The sequence below is a fragment of the Balaenoptera borealis genome, assembly GCF_965194805.1.
Source record: "Balaenoptera borealis genome assembly, chromosome: 15".
Classification (NCBI taxonomy): Eukaryota; Metazoa; Chordata; class Mammalia; order Artiodactyla; family Balaenopteridae; genus Balaenoptera; species Balaenoptera borealis.
In genome coordinates this window covers 84,676,125-84,696,303 of record NC_138871.1, presented here as the reverse complement: position 1 = coordinate 84,696,303, position 20,179 = coordinate 84,676,125, and the positions used below count along the sequence as shown (strand labels likewise).

At 51.7% G+C, this 20,179-nt stretch overlaps 2 protein-coding genes across 4 annotated transcripts in view; one reads left to right on the top strand and one right to left on the bottom strand.

Annotated features, from left to right (window-relative positions):
- Positions 1-1,430, top strand: part of HPCAL1 (hippocalcin like 1) — a 111,457-nt gene extending 110,027 nt beyond the window's left edge. For all 3 annotated transcript variants that reach the window (XM_082357576.1, XM_082357575.1, XM_082357574.1), the window contains one exon: positions 561-1,430. In XM_082357576.1, coding sequence (XP_082213702.1) covers positions 561-658 — 98 coding nt within the window. In that variant the 3' untranslated portion in view covers positions 659-1,430. The remainder of the gene's footprint in view (positions 1-560) is intronic.
- A 7,606-nt stretch (positions 1,431-9,036) lies between these two features.
- ODC1 (ornithine decarboxylase 1) lies at positions 9,037-16,379 on the bottom strand. The gene is made up of 12 exons (XM_082357786.1): positions 16,083-16,379; positions 13,561-13,707; positions 13,339-13,470; positions 12,903-13,076; positions 12,546-12,718; positions 12,136-12,270; positions 11,925-12,006; positions 11,638-11,721; positions 10,816-10,978; positions 10,622-10,734; positions 10,321-10,535; positions 9,037-9,519 (listed from the first exon to the last, which is right to left on the bottom strand). The coding sequence occupies exons 3-12, from the start codon at positions 13,438-13,440 to the stop codon at positions 9,375-9,377; spliced, it is 1,386 nt and encodes a 461-aa protein (XP_082213912.1). The 5' UTR covers positions 13,441-13,470; positions 13,561-13,707; positions 16,083-16,379; the 3' UTR covers positions 9,037-9,374.
- Positions 16,380-20,179: the final 3,800 nt, after the last annotated feature.

Genomic DNA, 20,179 nt, shown 5'->3' with positions numbered 1-20,179 from the left:
CCTGGGACGTGGAGAAGTTGGTAGCTTGCCCATGGCGGCAGAGCTGTGAGCCCTTTGTGTGCTGAGCATGGCCTCAAGCTCCTGCATTCCCTTTACTGCTGTCCTCCGGGGTAAATGGCTCTATTTCATTTTACAGCTGCAGAGCCTCGAACGCAGAGGCAAGAAGTAGGTCCCCACCCAGGCCTGGCCCTCTCGACCCTGGGTTACTTATGGTTTAGAGGCAGATGACATGTTCTTTCTGGACAAGGTGCATCTTTCTTAAATAAGGCGTGGGGCTATTTCTAAAAGGGTTTGAATTGCCCCACCAGGCACGGCCTGCTGCCATACTGGGTACGTCCCTTGCGATGCCCGGTGCTTTGCAATGAGCACTGAAAGCAAAAAAAGGTTTTTCCAGAAATGCCCTGGAAGTGTGTGGAGCCTGGACGCATCTAGCTTCAGGAGGGCTCAAGGCTTGGGCCAGAGGAGGCGTCCCTGACGCAGGAGCCGTCCCCGTGCTCTCCTAAGGGTGATGAACAGCGAGCACTGGCTAATTCCCATTTCTCCCGTCCTCCATCCCACAGGCAAATTGTCCCTGGAAGAATTCATTAAAGGTGCCAAGAGCGACCCATCCATCGTCCGGCTGTTACAGTGCGACCCCAGCAGCGCCAGTCAGTTCTAAGGGGTCGGCGTCTGGACAGTGCAGAGAAACACAGGCTTGTCTTGCCGTTTAAGCTTTGCTTGCAAAAGTGGATGCCTCTTCAGTCATTCCTGCTCTCCCGGGGCGGCCAGGCTACACGCACCTGCCCACCTGCCGGCTTGGTGGCCACGCCTCCCTCCTCACCTGGCCTCCTCCCGCCCCCTCCCCAGTCCCTCCAGGGCGAACTCCCCGACATGTGGTTACTCCCAGGGCTCACGGTGTCCTCGCTTCTGGGGCACCTCCCCGCCCGCAGGGAGCCCAGAGGACACCCTGAGGATCCCGGTGGGACTTTCTAAGATCGCGCCAAGGCCAGCTGATTGATTTTGTGATCGCAGGTGACTCTGTGGGAAAGACGGGGACAAGAACAGAGGGAGAGTAGACGGGCAAGCCCTCCCCGTGCATGGCTCCACCCAGCTCGTTCGTTTTCTCTGACCAAAGCCGCTTGCACGTATATATACTGTGGTCTCCTTTTAATATATAAGTTATACGTATGGTGAAGTGAAATGTAATGTGTAGGTCCCATATTTAATGCCTCGATTGCCTTTGAAGCGTGGTTCCCTCATGGCCTGTGATCTCTCCGAGCCTGGTTATCTTGTGGTATTTATGCCCTCAACCTGCCCTTTTCAAAAGGACATGCATGCGTGCCCAGGGCCGTGGAGACCCTCCCGTCCGCGTAGTGAACGCTGCATCTCTGTAAGGTTTGTCCTCCCTGTTGATTGGTCTGGCGGTTCCTGTATTAAAATGATCAAATAAATGGCATTGTCTGAGTTATGTGTGGGATCGGGAGACCCCCGTTCTGCTGCCGTGGCCTCCGCGCTCTCCGGAACAGGTGGATTCGGCAGGTCCTGCTGCTGTTTGTAAACTTGGCCCCTTCTGTATCCATGTAGCCGTTACTGTGTCTATAAATCTTGTGCAGCCTGTTCTTCAATATCTGCCTAATGCCAAGAAATATTTGTGGAAATGAAAGATGACAGTTCTTGGCAGGTTTGACTGTCAGGCTTCTGCCTGCATCCACCCCCCCCACCCCCGGCTCTCCCGCCAACCCCATGGTTTAATCAGCAAGGCAGCAGGACCGCACACCCCCAGCGAGGACAGAGCGGGGATCAGGGGTATCAGCACGGGGCCATGAGGGCGGGCCTGGTTTCTCAACCTGTGGCCGTCAGGATGCTTCTGGTCTCAGAAGCAGAAAACCCAGCAGAGGGGCCTTCAACCATAAGGATGTTTACACCATGTGCCGAGACTAATGCAGCAGCTGGGGGGCGTCGCTAAGGATGTCCAGGTTCCTTCCACCTCCCCACCTCCCTGCCCCCGGCCTCACAGGCAGCTTCTGTCCTCGCACTTGAATCCTTGGGGTCCCCGCAGGGCTGTCACCGTGCAGGGCAGTGCAGCTGACACGGGAGCCTTCCACAGGCAGGACGAGAAGCAGCCTGTCTTCTGTTCTTCCTTAAAGGGGAGGAGAACTTTCCAAAATTCTCCTGTCCTCCCTGCCCACCACTTCTCAGTGCCTTGGCCAGGAGTGTGAGGTGACCGTGACTGGCCAGTCAGGATGCACCCAGCTGATGAGGGCCCCCTACCCCCAGAGGGCATGGTGCCGGGAAGGGTGAACAGGATTGGGGTTCTGGTTCCAGTGTCTGGCACATCCACCCATGGGCCACGCGACCTCGCTGAGTCTCACCTGTGGAAGCCGTGCAGCGGGGAGACGGGATCAAGGTAAGTGGGCCGAGCGCGTAGCTCAGAGCCTGACCCACAGCAGGCGGTCAGGATTTTAGAAATCTTAATACCTTTCACCACTCCATGCCTCTGAATAGAAACAGTGAGCCCTTCTGCAAGTGACTTTCCAGCCAGTGGCACTGCCCGAGGCTGGACCGTCGTGGGCGGCGCCAGGGGGAGGGGGGTGGGAGGGGGAGGCCAGGTGACCCGGGGGTGGACCCAGCTTGCTACAGAGAAGCAGGATGGTGCCTTGCCAACTCCGCCCGGCCTGGAGGAATCTCCCCTCCCAGAGAGGGGCTTGTATTTTACAAAATGTAAGAACTGGCCAAGGCTAAATCAGTAGTGCTTGTTGCCTGTTGAGGGGAGGCGGGGAGCGCTGCAGTGCTACTAACAGGGGACACTGCCCAGGAATGAGGCACAGATGGGAATGACCACTGTAACAGGGTTCGCCCCAGAAACAGAGCAAAGGGGGTGTCTCCCTCTGTATGCACACATGTATACTGGAGTGGGGCGGGGGGAGAAAGAGAGAAAGATTCATTGCAAGGAATTGGCTCATAAGATTATGGGGGCTGAACGAACCCAAGATCTACCAGCTGGAGACCCAGGAGAGCCGATGGCATTAGTTCCAGTCTGGATCTGAAGGCAGGAGACCGACATCCCAGCCCAAGACAGGCAGGCAGAGGATGAAATCTCCCTGCTCACTTCAGCCTTCTGTCTAGTCAGCCCTCTGGATGAGGCAGCTCACATTGCCGGGGGCGGGAGGGGGGGCATTCTGCTTTACTCAGTCCGCTAAGTCAGATAGATGTTCATCTCCCCCAGAAACGCCCTCACAGACACACCCAGAATAATGTTTAACCAACTGTCAGGACACCCACGACCCAGGCAAGTTGACCTAAAATAACCATCCCAAGCACTTCCACCCGAATGTGGAAGATGTGGATCTGGGGGTCAGGGTGGTGCCTTAGGCGATGAGGAAACCGGCCCAGGGAAGGGCAGGGACGACCCACAGGCCCGTCACTCACTCCGGGGACTCCGCTAGCAACCGGCCATGCCCCTCAGGTCCCAACCGGCCATGCCCCTCAGGTCCCAGGAACTCAGTGGCAGAATCAGAACTAGTCCGATTGTCTTACCCCCCAGACAGTGCCCCTTTCACCGTGTGTGTGTGTGTGTGTGTGTGTGTGTGTGTGTGTGTGTGTGTGTGTGTGTGGAGGGGCAGGTGGTGTGGTCTCTGCAGGCAGGGCTTGGTGGGACTCAGGCATCTAGTTTGGGGGGTGTGTCTGCCCTACAAGGCAGCGTCATAGACACACACCCAGGCCCGACCCGTGCAGAGACTTGGCACCAGACTCCCGGCGCGTCTGGCCTGGGCCCGTATCAGCAGGTGAGTGGCTTCTGGGGACGTGTGCGAGGCTGCGTTGGGTGGCAGCCCTGCAGCTCCTTCCAGGTGGGTGGGAGCGGGACCCGAGCCCCCTGGCCCTGGCTCTCAGCTGGCCCAGTCGGCTTTCACAGTAGGGCACCCACCCTACTCCTGTCCCCAGCTCGGGCTGAAACGGCCTCCGTGAACTTCATGCGCGCCCACACACCTGCCTTTCCCAAGACGCCATGCAAACGTCCCTTCCTCCAGAAAGCCGTCCCCACCCCTCCCCCAATACTCCCTACAGCCCCCATGCTCCCCTCACCCACAGCGCTGCTTTCTTTGTATTGACCTCATAATTCACTTCCTTCTGGTCGCCTTCCCCTTTCCCCTCCCCAGAGCCGGTACAGGCCAGGCTTAGAATTAGGGAGTTCCCTGGGGGCCTAGTGGTTAGGATTCCAGGCTTCCACTGCCACGGCCCGGGTTCGATCCCTTGAGGGTTTGGCCCTCAAGCCGTGTGGCAGGGCCAAAAACAAGGGGGAAAAAAAAAATTAGAGGCTCAGAATGAGTGAGTGAACAAACGAAGAGTCAGCGTGGGGTCCACCCCACAAGCTGGAACCGCACCCAGTGGGCCTCAGACACGGAGGCAGAGGTACAAGTCTCAGCCTGGCAACTGACAAGCCACGTGACCCTGGGCACATAAAGCAGGGGCCCAGAGAGCCAAGGGTGCTGACCTTGAGCTCGCAGGTCAGCTGGCAGAGCGACAGGCTGCAGAGCCTTGGGGGAGGTCAAGGATGCCCGTGGGCCAGGATCTGCCCCTCTCTCTGCCCCTCCAGCTCGGAGCGAGGGCTGCAGATGGTTCCTGGCTCCTCCAGAAGGGGGCGCCAGAGCCAGGGCTGGGACCAGGCGTCCAGGGTGGGGCGGCCCCTGCTGTGGGAAGAGTATGGCCCCGGGCCAGGCGAAGATGGGGAGGGGCAACACCAGCAGCCTTAGGTGCCCGGGCACCGATGTGTGGGGATAAGCAGGACCTGGACTTAGGTCTCAAGGGCTGGTCAGTGGGTGGGGTGTGAGGGCAGTGCCCCCTGCTTCCCACGCCACCCACACGCTTCAGCGGGGTGGGGGGGGGGAAGAGGGTGAGCCTGGCCACACGGCCCGGGCGGGGCACGGGCATGAGCGGTGTGCCCAGGGGGCGCCTGAGGGGTGGCCGGCCAGGTCACCAAGTGTGGTGTGGGTACTTCAGGAGCCCAGGCTGGGGGCATCACCCACTCCGGACAGGCAGGGGGCACAGAACGCAGGCCGTGGGGACCCCCAGCTGTTCCCTGCGTGTGAGGCAGGGGGTGAGGGCTGGGCTGGGGGAGTCTTCGCCTGTGGGGCTCGGGAAGATTTTCCGGGGGAGCAGCCTGGTCCCGGACGAGCTGTCTGGAGCCTCAAAGCCTAGCTGCCCAGGTGTGGCTGCCCTTGGATCTCCCCCTGAGCCAGGCCACGCTTCAGTCCCCACAGCCCTCCTGTCACAGTCAGGCCTTCGCCATCGTTTGCTGAGGGACTGAAGGACCTGCCCACTTGGTCGCAGCGTCAGACGGGCCGAGGAGTCTCAAGCGCGAGGTGCTGCTGCCCCCTGGTGGGCGTAGCCGGGAGGGCTGTCCGGGCCTGGGAGCGCGGATCCCCCAGCCTGGGTTCGGAGCCTCTCGGGCCAGCTTCATATAGGAGCTTTCTGTCTCTGTCCCATTTGACAGATGAGGAGCCTGAGGCCCGGCGGAGCACCTGATTTTCCGTGGGCCACACAGCACACAGAAGCTGAGGCCGGGCTCCTGGTACCCGGGACTCGGAAGCCTGGTTGATAGGGTTGTCACATAAAATACAGCCTGACCAGCCGGCAGGTAGAGTAACCTGGGAAAACCTAACAAGGATGGAGTCTGCACAGAGATGCAAGGTGACCATCGCAGGGGTCACCGTGGGCCGTGGGGAGCACAGGGCTACAGAAGACAGGCTGAGCGAGGCCTGCGTGGGCCAGCGGGCCACCTGCGAGGCAGCACGAAGGCTGCTCAGCCAGGAGGCTAGAGACGGCTGCGGAAGGCGTGGACAGTGGCCTGGCCCTGGGTGCGGACGGGTCCAGGTGCAGGTTCAGGCTCTGACCCTGTCCCCGGGTGACTGCGCCCTGACAGGGCAGACGGCCCCGCCCGGGCGGTGACGGGGCTGAGGGGCAGAGGTTGGGGGTGAGTACTCTGCCCCGATGACGCGGCCGCTTCCGGCAGCCTCGGGAGCTGGGTGGGCGAGCGCCAGCCCCGCCAGCCCCGCAGAGCTGCAGAGAGGCCCTGGCCCCGGCCCAGCCCGCTGGCCCTGGTTCAGCTGCTCGTGCGCGTGGGAGTTACACGACTGAGGACTTTTTCTCTGGGACTCTCTTTCCTCACCCAGGAGGCATATTTCATTTGATTCCTTTAAGATCAGCAATAGACACGTGTAAAAGTGCGTACGAAGTCGGTCTCCACTCCCCTCCTCAGGCCTCCATCCTCCTGCTACGTTTCTTGTCAGTTCTTTCAGAAGTTTCCGTGCGTGTGCAGGTACGCGCATGCACACCAAGTTTGGCTTGCTTTTTGCACAGGGAATAGCTCACTGCACGGTGCTCCTCACCCCGCTTTCTCCAGCGTGGAGATCGTCCCCCACCAGCTCCTGCAGGGCTCTGCGTCTTGAAGCAGCCGTGTGTTCAGTGATCTCAGCAAGTACCCTCTTGACGAGCATACGGTTGTTTCTAATCTGTGCTGTACAGACACTGTGACAATGAAAAGCCTTGTAAGCTGACTTGTCAGAAAATTCTTACAAGTAGACTTGTTGGGGCAAAGAAAATGTGGATTATTTTTGATATTGCCAAATTCCCTCCAGAGAGATTATTCTTATTCTCACTTTCCCATCTGCCTTGGGCGAGCCAGCCTGCTTACCCAGCAAGCCAGGGCACCCTTCTACCTTCGCCAAACTGACAGGTGATAGATTCTCATGGTTTTAATATGCACTTAAGTTTTAAAGTTTGTTCAAGTTCAAAGTTTTTTCTTTTCTGTGAACCTAAGTTCATGGCTTGCCCACTTTCTATTGAATTGTTTCTTTTTTACGGATTTATTGGAGCTCTTTTAACACAAAGAAAATTGGCCCCTTCCATGTGTGTTAGTTTTCCCATTTGCCCCTTGCATTTCTGACTTCAAATGTTTTCTTCTTATAGATTTGTGGCCTAATCTGTCACAGTGAAAACTTTCATCTGGGATTGACTGTGGTGTAAGGAGCATCAGTGACATTTTACTTTGCCCAGGTGGTTACCCGTTGCCCCACACTCCCTGTCCCCAGTCCTGGGGTGGGCCCGGCAATCTGCATTTTGAGACGCTCCCCAAGTGATTCAAATGCAGGGCCTGCCAGGCTTGGAAACCCACTTCCTTTACCTTGGACCAGTAGCCCCTCCCACGGCAGCCTGCGTGGAGACTCCAACACCCTCAGGAGGAAGAGTCACCCACTGCCTTGGTGGAGGCCAGAGCTATATTCACTTCAAATCAAGGTCTAGAAATGTCATTTCTATGAATGACCAGACAGTACCATCTATAATGGACATAGGTAAGTGAACACTGCAAACTAGAACTTAAGAGGGTCCTGGAGGACAGTGATGACCGACACACGCCCAGCCGTCTGAGATCTCCATCCTTTTGCCAAACTCGCCGCAAGTCATTTGGCCCAGCCCGGGCCGTGTCACCATACAGGCTGCAGGGCTCACAAGTGGCTTCACCAAGCTGTCAAGAGCCAGGTTCAGAGGCTGTTGTGTGGGCACCATGGGACTACCTGGAGCTACTTCTGCCCCCACCAGCACTGGCCAGTTGGTTGGACTGCACTTTTACCTAAACAGGCTGAGAGAAGAGCAGTTCCCAAGCCCTCAGTACTGCATACTTTTTGAGTGGAAAACCTCTCCTCTTTTCAATCCAAGCTCAGTGCTGTCACTAGGGCATCTTGTTATTCCTTACTTCTGAAGGTAGATCTGATTTCCCAAAATCCTAGGCATGGCATCTAGCTTGCATTTCTTGGCACTTAATCCATACAGAACACCAATTCCTTTATTTTGAACATTAGCAGTGGGCAGACTGAGGACCCAGAAAAGGATGTGCTCACAGGAAGTGGGACAGACAGTCCATTTAAGTGTTCTTTCCTCTATTCTGCCCAGACTCCAGTCAGACCTATTGTCTCTGTGGCTCCTGAGAAGTCTTATTCAGGAGTCTGGCAATAAAGCAATGTCCTCAGGTCCAGGAAGGGACACCAGGGCTGGTGACGAGCCAAGCCCTGGTCTGGCTAAGCAGCTAAGATGTGACGTCAGCGATCACAGCAGTGTGCTGTGTCCAGGTGGAACTCAGGTCTTGGGGGAAGGTGGCTTTTTAGAAACACAAGTCACTCCCCTCAACCCCTTGGTAAACGTACTAACAGCATCAGCAGAAGCACTTAATTTAGTCCCTGAGATGCAAGAAGCTGCAGCATTCCCATCTGTACCACATGCTGTCTCCCCGTGTCCCTCTAAAGAAGCTGGTGAGACACTCAATGCCGTCTGCAGTGTCTGGTGCAGACAAGTGGCAGTTACTAAGGTGACACCTGGCTTTTACATGGCCTTCCTTTCCTCCCTCCTCCCTGTGCTACAGCAGGAATTCAAAATTCCCATTTTGGAAATTTAGTATGAGAGCCTGCCAACCTTTTCTGAGGAATGGGGGTACAAGTTGAGTAAGAGAATATAAAAGGCCAAAGTCGGAAAGGTAAAGATCTACGACACGTGTAACAACTGCCAAAAGTTGTGCTACATTCCTAACTAGTTGTAACTATGCAACTAGTGAAGGCAAGATGGGGAGGGCCTGTGTCTAGCCTCTGGAGGCAGGGTTCAGAGGGCCTGGGCACCAGCCCTGCTCACCACAAGCCGGCTAGTTAACAAGGGGCTCTGGGCGCTCCAAGCTCACAGTCGCATCCAGGGTGGACTGAGCCGTTAACGGCAGAGACTGCCCACTGTCTCGCCCCTCCTTTTCCTTCCACCGCACATGGGGCTAGACCCACTCACTATTCTTTCTGAGAATCCACAGCAAACTTCCTACAGGACTCGTGGACTTGAAATAAAAACGTCAAACAGGAAAAAGCCATTCCATGGATCTTCAAAATATTAAAAACCTGTCAACTCCTTAGTCCTCTGGGGCAATTTTCTCAGCCTATGGGAAAAAACATCAATTCCCCACCTGTAAAACACACTCAAGGTGAGCCATTTGGAATGGACACACTGTAAAAATTTCCCAATGCCTAATTATTTCAAGATACTTTATTTACTTTAAAACAGGTCACAACACTAAGCTTCTGGCCCATTCTGCCAATGCACAAGCTACAAATGCTTGCTCAGCAGTTGAGGGGCACGCTTTAGTAGCATGTTTGAAAAGTGAATAAAAATCCATATAAAACAAATATTCAAATAGTTTCCATAGGAACACAGATAAGTGTGACCCCATCGCCTAGTCTTCCACATTGCTGCATCTGTGCCAACCCTATTCACATAGACATCCAAAACTAGCAGTAATTAAGTTAAGTGGTCCCCCCCAAACCCTTAAATCAAGCTAAACTCGCAGTTAACAGCTACAAGAATGGTATCTACACATTAATACGAGCTGAAGCACAGGCTGCTGGGTGCCGTTTCATTCCACTCTCCCAAGCACAGGACACAGGCAGAGTGCCAACATCCTGCTCCTCTACTCCGGGTGGGAAGTCGTGGTTCTGGATTTGCTGCATCAGTTGCCTGAAAGAGACAGAAGTGGCATGTTCAGAAACCCTGAGTCACCCCTCACTGAGCAATTTCACACCGAGAAACTGAGAATAACTTATTCATGAGCCTATTTATGTCCTTGGTTACTATGTCATCAGGAAGCAATTCAACGTAGCTCTACAGCAAGCATTTCTTCAGAACCATCTTCATGGTAACAAGGAAAGCACAAGTCACAGACACTAATTAAAATATTCTAGTTGGGGCTTCCCTGGTGGCGCAGTGGTTGAGAATCTGCCTGCCAATGCAGGGGACACGGGTTCGAGCCCTGGTCTGGGAAGATCCCACATGCCGCGGAGCAACTAGGCCCGTGAGCCACAATTGCTGAGCCTGCACGTCTGGAGCCTGTGCTCCGTAACAGGAGAGGCCGCGACAGTGAGACGCCCGCGCACCACGATGAAGAGTGGCCCCCGCTTGCCGCAACTAGAGAAAGCCCTCGCACAGAGACGAAGACCCAACACAGCCATAAATAATTAAATAAATAAAATTAAAAAAAAAAAATTCTAGTTGCATAGAAATATCCTGATCTTTTCTAAAATGATTATGCCTTAAAAATCTGAAAATACAGATCACTATTATTGAAGGGATTTTCCTTCCATTGTATTTTCCAAAATTTCTAAAGCATACATTAATACGGAGAGAAAAACAATTAAAAAAAATTGTTACTATTTAATCCTAGGTAAAGCAATTTCTTATTCGACAAGAGCAAGCATAATAAATCCAGGAAGGTTTTATTTTCTTATCGGAAACATAAACACACACACTGCTGTCACTAACCATGTTGGCCCTGACATCACATAGTAGATGGTCGGTCTCTGGAATCCATTGAAAGTGGAAGCAGCAGCGACAGTGTAAGCACCCATGTTTTCAAAGAGCATCCAATCGCCCACATGCATCTCGGGCAAGTTACAGCGCTCAACAATGCGATCCAGGCCATCACAGGTCGGTCCCCAGATGCTGGATGAATAATACTTCTCATCTGGTTTGGGTCTCTACATTTGAGAGAGAAAAACACACCTGATTACACTTGTTCTGACCAATCATCTTAACTGCTGTATACAGCATGTTCAGAAGGTACCTTCTGCAGAAGAGGCTTCACGTGTGCATGATCGTAGAGGATGCAGTTGAAGGAGCCATATACTCCATCATTCACGTAATACATAAATGTCTGTTCACTTGACTCATCTTCATCTAGAAAAGCAGAATTAGTCTCAATTACCACTTTATGTACCAACTTTGTTATACACGCGATGATTCATCCTTTGTACGTACCATCAGAGCCTGTCTGTTCCTTTAATACGCGTTTTTTGGCAATGATATTAACTGCTAGCGTGAAAGCTGACGCAACATAGTATCTGCCTGGCTCAGCTATGATTCTAACTCCAGAGTCTGATGGAAAATACTTGTCCAATGCCGGGTTGATTACACTGGTGATCTACCAGAGTGAGACAGAAAACAGCAGTTGGTCATCAAGGGGAACTCACACAGACCAGCACTTTGTGACATGACACATCAAAAACACTGAGAGCAGTCATCAGTAAAGAGGTTTACCCTCAAACAACAGCAAAAGATAAACATCTCCCTGAAAACCAGCCTGTACATCCCTGTGGTTTCATTTTGATTCCCCTCCAGACACCCTTTCTACCCTCTTTAAGATGTTACGGGTATGATTTTATTAAACAATGATACAAGTTTATTACCACTTACAAAGTGCCTAAATGTTTTTATCTAGCAAATACATGCCAACAGAACAAAACTTTCTATTCTGCCTATTCACATAATTTTAACAAAAAAGAATACGGATTTATTTTATAGATGAGTAGCATATAATGGCCTAACTTCTTCTAGTTCCTTGACCAGGGATCGAACCTGGGCCCCCTGCATTGGGAGCTCGGAGTCTTATCCACTGTGCCACCAGGGAAGTCCCTTAAGTACAGTTTTAAATAGCACAGAAGTCATTCAAAATACCACACCAAGACATTTATTTTCATGTTTGTAGAGTCCCTTTACTATCTGTTAAAACTAGTAAGTTTTGAAATATTCCAGAAAGGAACTTGCTAAGAGCTACAGATTATAGTTTTGTTATAAAATTACCTCTTCAAATTTAAGCTTTACATCCTCAGATCCAGGAAAGCCACCACCAATATCAAGCAGATACATGTTGAAACCAACCTCAGCCTAGAGTCAAGAAAGTTAATTCAATCAAATTAAGTCAATCAAGTAGCCAGATTCATAACAAGTCATGAAAAATGCATGCAGCAGATAGGGTTCAATGTCTGTAATATGAGATGACGTCTACAAAAGGTCAATTCTGGAATTGGGACTAGTTATTACTGTCATCCTTGCCCCCCTCCTCCCACTTGGGGTTCACATATACTCACTCCCATGTCAAAGACACAGCGGGCATCAGAGATGGCCTGCACAAAGGTCTCCGGATCAGTACAACCACTTCCCACATGGAAGCTGGGGCAAAAAAAGTAGAATATGCTATTTCTTACTATTTCTGGAAATAACTATTCATAGTGGGAGAAAACCTATAAAACTTGCATTGTCTAATCTTACTCTCTACCTCTGCCATCACCAAGATCTCACCTGACACCAATGACATCAATATCTAGCTCTTTCGCCCGTTCCAAAAGAAGCCTGCTAGTTTTGAGTGTGGCACCAAATTTGACACTGAGGCGACAGACTGCTTTGGAATCATCAGTGGCAATCCGCAAAACCAACCTAGAAGCAAGAAAAGTGTATCAAGTTTCCCATAACAGAAGATCACCTACAGCCATGATTAAGACAGAGACTCCTTGGCTCTGATACCCTGTGGTTTGAGTCTAATTTGGTTTTATTAATCAAGAGGGTTTAAGCTTTTTTCTACTTTGTCTCTGACCCAGTACACAGATAATTTACTAAAGTATGGAAATCTAACAACTGGAAATTTGAGTTTGTCTGCCATTATTATACAGATGCCACATCTGACCCTGCCCTCAAATGGAGGAGTAACTCACTTGGCCTTTGGATGTGCCCTGGCAACTTTCATCAACTCAACTTCACTATCAAAAGTCATCATCTGAACTCCATTATTGGCAGCATATTTAATCTGAGACACTTGTTTACAAGGGTTTGCATAGATAATCCTCTCTGGAGGCACCCCGAGACTCTGCACCAACTGGATTTCAGTCTGAAAAAGAAAAGGTGTTACAAGACATGTAGCTAATACACGGAAGCAACAGAAAAACATGGGACGCTGTCACCATCCCCACTCAATTCACTAGCACCTCCTGCCCCAGCAACGCAATTTCGATCTGCCCTGCTGGGAACACCGAGGCCATTACAGTCACGTGAGTTCTGGGGCTTTTGCTCACCTTGCTGGCACAGTCAAATCCTGTCCCTATAGCAGCTAGGGTCTTCACTATGGTTCTGCTATCATTGCATTTGACTGCATAAAAGGGGGTGACCCGAGGAAGAGCTTTAAACCATCTCAGATGTTTCTTCAGGATGTCTCCCAGGTCCGCAACATAGAAGGCATCCTTATCGTCCTGCGGTAACAGGAAACACATCAGCAGCCTAACAGTACGTCCAACACGCAGCCTTCCCTGCTCTCGCCCGTCATTCTCATGAATCCTACTCTATTTAGTCAATCCCTGGCATGAATATCATTATTATTGGACGATCCATAGCCAATTAAATTCTAAATTCCCTAATAAGACACTTCCATTTCCGCAAGACCCCACTGAAGCTTCCCATCCAACCCAACATTCTCAAAGCTGCACTCCCAGCAAGGACTTAACATCCACTTACAGAAGAAGAAACTTCATTAATTTTTTGGTCCAGAATGTCCTTGGCAGTAAAGCCTTCATCCAAGAAATGGCAGTCAAACTCTTCATTACTAAAGTTATTCATGGTTCCTTGATACCTTTCTGAAACAACAAACTGCAAACAGGACAGACAATTTACTCAGAAGTCTTAGCAATACTTAGTAACTCCTAATAAGATAAACCTGCAACAACCATGAATACTTACAAGGGAAACTAAGAGATGAAATTTAAAGAAATTATGCCAGCTTTTCACAAAGGCAATTCTCCAGGAATTCCAAGTCCCACTGAAGGATGGGCGTGCCCTTGCTGCAGCAGTGAAAATGTCCTGACAAACGCACAATCTGCTGTCCACCTTCGGAACACATTAAATTGGAAGATCAGTTACTGACAGCACACACAAGCAGCAGGACTACTCAAGCACCCTCCACAGACACCTCACTCGCTGGGTTTGGGAATCCCATTATTCCTAGGTTTAGGTCACGTGATCCCATAAACCTCAATGGAATGAGGACACCACAGATTCAACACTAGATTTTTTTCACACTGAACTTCCATATATAGTACTGACCACCTCAAAAAAAGCATTTCAAATACCCCCGGTAAAAAATGCTGAATGCAGGTTTCAGAAGCTTTCCTGCACTTAGTTCACTGATAGGGAAAAAGTTTCATGACAGTTAGCTTACTTTATTTAGGATCTGTTTCTCTTTAGGAGCTTAAAATAGCATGACAGCAGTTTTTCACAGTTGCTATCTACACACCTTGCTGTCTCCTAAGTCTTACACAGAAAAACGTTTAGTGACTAACAGGCATCACTGCTCTCAGTTTACTGAGTGCTCTTAAGTTTCCTGAGAATTTTATGAGCTAATTTTCATGCTAGGCATGTGTTTTTTAAAACTGCAATCTTCAAATCAACATAATGTGCTACAGTTGCTGTAGCTGATCAGAAATCAGTATTCTTAAACCAGCACTGCCTACTAGATGAGCAATTCTGGGAACCTCAACTGTCCTTACAGGCACTCTAATACTTGCTTAGCTATGAATGATCATCACCTGGTAATAATTTTTGACTAACTTTATGAATACCAAAAATAAGCCAACAATAATTTATGAATAAGCAAAAATAAAGCTCATTTAACAATCAGAGCCACTGTCCTTGGCCTCCATGAAATGCGACATTGGTCAATGACAGTTATCTTAAGATTACTGATTTTAACCTATTTAATTTCTGCCAGGGAGGGCTTCTTTTCCACTGTGCAACCCGCTTCAGTGCCTGCAGCCTACGGGCAGAGGCCAGGCAATGGTTCAGGGCCAGTTTGCTCTGGCATGGGACACTATGAGAGGCCCAGGGGGACGGGCCTGCCATAAATCCAAACCCATGCACGGCAGAACTTGCAAGACTTGATCTAATGTGACTTGCTGGCACTGTCAACCTCCTACGTTGCCTAAATCGCGCATAGGGGAAGGGAAGAGACTAACTGCCAGCAAACCCATTTTGTCTATATAATAACATTTAAATACACTCACCGGTGACAGACTGGGCTATTTAGAGTCTTGTTGAACATTTTTAAGGCAATATTCAGGCTTAAGCTTAGGACGTTTTTGTTTCTCTGAAATACACCCCTACTAAGTATTTTGCTTTCTTGTATCTTTCAAAGCTTCATCTCAATAACTTTTGATATAGAGACATTTCACCCAAGAACACCTTTTGGTGTTCTTTCTGTATAGCTAAGTTACTTAAAATGACTCGGATTAGCACAAGATAGCACCTCTCTGCTATGAAATGCTTTACTGCCAACTGGGTAACGTTAGAAAAGGCAGGTACTAATTCAAACAGCAACTGAAAAATTTACAAGTCAACTAAATTACGCCCTATTTTAGGTTTGAATGAAGTCAACACATTCTTCGTCCTCTCTAGACATTTCTAAGAGGTTCTACTCCCCACACTTTCCCCCATTATTTCGGATTTTCAAACACAGTTGGTCTTTTTGGGAAGATCTTGGGACTGGCTCCTATGCCTAAGCCTGAACTGGGATCTTAATAATATAGGTTTTTCTTGACTCACCAAGTCATTCAAAGACCCGTAAACAACTCTAAGCCATGGCCGGCTGAGTATTACCAGTTGTTATTACAAGGTTATCTCATCTCAGCTCTAGCGACCCGAGTGGGTTTCTATATTGGGTCATTCGCTCTGTACACATAGCACAAAAAGCAGCTAAAATGAAAAAAAAAAAAAAAAAGGAAATTCCAGGGCAACACGGCGGAATGGCACGTCTCTTCCTTCTAGAAGTGAGTGCGAGCGATGGGCGCCCGGAGACCTGCGCCGGCTCGCCTCCTACCTCTCCTGCACCTGCTACCGGACTGCCACATGGGTTTTAAAAAAAAACAGCGGTTGAAGGAACGACCGACCCTTTTCAACAGCTTCCGGCTCAGAAACCCTCACTGACGTGGTTCGGAGGAGATGAACCCCGGGCCGTTCCAGCCCAGGCTGCCCTGAGCCGGGAGGGCGGCCGCCGTGCGCGCCGGGGGCCGGCTTCACCGGGGACGCCAGGGCCGGGGGCGCAGCGGCTCACCGAAGTCAGGGGCCAGCGGCCGGCTCTGCGACCACGTGTCCTCGCAGCTCCAGGGCGCGGGAGCTGCTCCGGCCTCAGGCCGGGCCTGGGCGCAGGGACACGTGGCCGTCACCCCCGCTCCCCTGGCCTTCCAACCGCCCGGACGCGCCCCTCTCACCTTAGAGCGCACGGGCGTCGCGGGCAGACCCCATGGAGACCAGACGCCGCCGCCGAGCGCGCAGGGCCGCCGGCCGCCCCGCCGCTGTCCCCGCCGCCTCCGTCAGCCGCCCGCCCGGCCGCCCGCCGCCTCACTCCCTCCCGCGGAGAACCGCCGGCCCGAGGTGGCGCCGGAGCGCTGGCAGAGGGACGGCGGCGGCGGCGGAGGCTGAGGGGACTGACAAAGCCCGAGTCGCCGCCGCTCCGCTACTTATAGCGCCGCGCGTGTCGTCATGGAAACGCACCAGCTCAAACCAGCCGCGATCGGTTCCGTCCGGGCGTCCTCCCAGGGAGGGGGCGGGGCGCGGCGGCGGCCAACCCGGAGCCAGGCGGAGGGCCGGGGGGCGCGGGCGGTTAGACGTCAGCGTATCCGAGCGCCCCCCGCCCCTCCCGGGCTAGCTGCAGGCCCGCGCAGGCGCACACGCCGCGGGCCCTGGGCTCCAATAACGCACCCTCAGGCGCCTGCGCCTGGCGCTGCGCCTGGGGCCAAGAGCCGCAGCCGAAGAATTGCGAAACCTGCCTCTGACCGCCGCCAAATTTCAGCTCCTGCGCCAAGCAGCACTGTTCTTCCACCTGGCATTAAATGCCTCGTGCCCGCGGGCGGAGAAAGGAAATCGCGGGCGCGAGCGGGCCACGTGGACCCCACCTGGCACACTCTGGCTCCTTCTGCCCGGCGTCTCCATTCCTATGGGAGGGACCTGGAAGCGATTCTGGCGCAGTTCAACCCCACGAAGAAGGGGGCAGAGACGCAGAAGGGAGAAATGTCATCCGGCAAGTTAGCGGCACAGCTGGGGGCAGCTCCCGAGTCACTGCGCCTGTAAACCGTGTCTGACATATCCAGGTGTCTTCCAACTAGGTGGCAGACAGCAGTGGACAAGCGAAGATACACGTTATGCTTACTAAGCCAAAGACTTGTCTAAGGGCATTAGGGGAAGGGGTAGGAAGTAACAGGTCTGCAAGCCACCGAGCGATCCACTGCCCTTAGTTGTATTGGGTGGCACTCATCAATGACTTCTTTAAGGGCAGCTGCGATTGGCACGCTTTGGGAGAGTTGAGTCCCAACACACCACCAGTGTCTACTCAAGAAATACATATGGCAAAAACTGTGTCATCAATTGGGAGTCCCCAAGAGTGCAGCCAAGGCTCTGGTGGAGAACTGGCCTCTCCAGGGTGCAGGCCACCCCGCCACTGCCGGCCCCAGGGAGGGATTTGGGGCACTTTTTTCCCCTTGCATTTTTACCGTTCCTTCCCTTGTAGACAAAATCCAACAGGGGATTATGTCCCAACCTAGGGTGTGACCGACCTGAGGGCTGCGGGTGGGAGTAAAACGGTGTGAAACTAGCCCCAGGCACACAGTCAGTGCACGGGACCCTGGAAGAGCTCAAGACTGTAGCCCACCTTGGCCCCAACTTGCTGTGTGATCTTGGGTAAGGTACCTCCCTTCTCTGGGCCTCAGAAGAAGGCTGGACTAGAAGACCCAAGGATCTTCATAGCTACAGAAACCTCCTTTGTGAGGAGGGAGTACTTGTTTGATGAATGCAGGAATGAATGAGTATCTAACTCTCCCTGGACCACGCACGGCTTCGACAGAATCAAGAACAGGGAAAACAGCAGTAAACAGTAACGAGTCTTCATATGGGAAGGGATATGACAGGCTGAGCTCCCTTTTCTCTTGGCCGCCCTGATCAACCTTATTTTTACATAGTCCTTGAGCAACCACTGGGTACCAGTGAGAGAGAGGGAGAGGGGAGTTATCCCCATCCCAGCAAGTTTAATTCCTAGGAGGGCATGAGATTAATAATGAAATTAACAGTCCCATCAGACACCATTACAATCCCAGGCACTAAGTGGGACAGCTTTGATTCCATGGTGAATGCCCTGGTATTTGTCCCCACTCTGAGAAGAAACATTTTGTTCCAGTGACATGCAGATCTTTCCTCAAACTCCGGAAGTCTCCCATGTCCAGAGCTGGGGCCGAGAGGGGAGCATTGTCTGCACTGCCCAGCTCTCCGAGGCACATCAATCAACCAGTCCTTGCGTGGCAAACACTGTCCCCACTATTCGGCTTCCTCCCAGCAGAGGGAACCGGATGTCTCAGCGTGTGGGATCCTAGTAGGAGCCCGGTGCGGAGGGAAGGATGGCCAGCACCCCCGTCCCGCCGGCAGCTTGCCTTGTGTGACCTTGACCATCTCCTTGACCCCCTGTGAGCCTCTCTCCAGCCATCAAGGGAAGAGTTCGGGCCTGATCTAGAGTCCCTTTCAGCTCAGTTCTGTGATCGTATTTTAGAATTAGAAGTATTAGCTGGAACCCAGAGGCGAGTTCTTGATTCAGGAAGCCAGGTGATCTGTCCCTCTGCTGCTCATATGTGCTACTCACATGTGGTCACGTCCACACACTGCCTCTCCTGCTAGCCCACCCCAAGCTGCCCATGTGCTGCACTTTCCCCTGGGGAGGCCTGGCCTTGCCCAGATGCCCCATCTTGACCCAGATGGGGAAACAGAAGCAAGAGAAGGAGGAAGTACGGCTTCCCCGAGAGCTGGCCCTCCTGGCCGCAGACAGACTCTTAGAGTTTGGCCCTGGGTCTGGGAGTCAGCCTGCCTGAGTCATTAAACCCAGTTACCAATCTGGATCTGAAAAGATAAACCTACAGTGACTAAACCTGGCTTTGTTCAGATGCATGGCATTCATGTTTTTCTGTATATTTTCAGTAGAGTTTATCTTCTCCCTTACTTTTATTTTTTTCCTTAGAGAAAAGCAGCAGATCCTTGAAAACTATGTGAAGTCCAACACCTAGAAGTTACCCTTACATGAAGATGAAGCTTTTGTGTTTGGTGCAGAAGCAGTACCTTAGGGAAGTGAACAGAAACATCTGAAACCACGTTGGACACGCCAATAAGATCTGTACCCTTAGTCATCCCACCTAAGTTCTGGGACCACCTCCAATTTTTTTAGCTACCCTCAGCACCTAGCTCATCCCTGGGTATCACTTCTGCTGTCTGGATCTCAAGCTCTTCCTGTAAAATGCACTCTGGCTGGACTGGACTGAATGAAAACTCAGGCTGTTGCACTCTGATGTTCTAAGAATCTCTGACTTCTTTTACAAAGAGCTCTGTATGAATCTGCAAATCACATTTTCTGAACCCAAAGTGAGGACATGTCTGGCGCAGAAGGTATTTTTTCTTAACTTACTTACCCGAAAGGGCTTATAAAGGTATGTGATGATTACAAATTTAAGGAGTCACCTTTACTGAGAAGAAGTAACATAAAAGACAATGGTCAGCAAGAATTTATGTGTCCATGTCCTCAGTAATGGAAGAGTCAACATTCCAGTAAAAATTGAGAACTTTCTGGGAAATGGGTTTGTGTTCTGTCCACACGTCCGTGGTCGTATATATTCTGCACCAAATTTCTTCCCAGCAGTGTAGTAAGAGTTGACTCTGGAGGGAGGCTCATGACATCCAGCCACAGGAGGACTTTGGGAGGTTAGGACCTGTCCTGCAAGGATGCCACAACTCAGGGAAATAGGAATTAGTCACGGGACACTGCTAGTCACATGTGGATGCTGGACCAAAAATAATGTTTGGAAGCTCAGTTACTCACTAACGCTCCAGGCTTGCCCTTAAATTGTTTTAGGTGTTTCCAAAAATCCAATCCACCCTCTGAGGCGGAAAGTGTACCATCTTTGCCAATACCCAAGTGATGTGCCCTGGGCACAGGGAACTTCCGTGGAGGCCCTCCTTGCTCTGAGCAACACAGGTGTCATCGGAGAAGTAGAGCATCTCCAAAAGTACCTGTTGGAAGCCAAAGACACCAGTGTCAGTGGAAGTCCCGGGACGTTTGTATATGAAGTGCTGTTGCATCACCGCCCCACCCGGCCTCCGCCCTGGTGTGGCTCCCTGGGAGTTGCTGGGACAAAGGCCACCTGGCAGGAAGTGGGCCAGGCCTCTGGGAGCCCAGCAAGGCCCTGCGGCACGTCAGCGGCCACATAGTACATTGCAGAGAAAAGGTGGCCTCTGTTCAGAGGTTGAGAAGCAGGAGCTCACTTGCCTGGCGCATTGA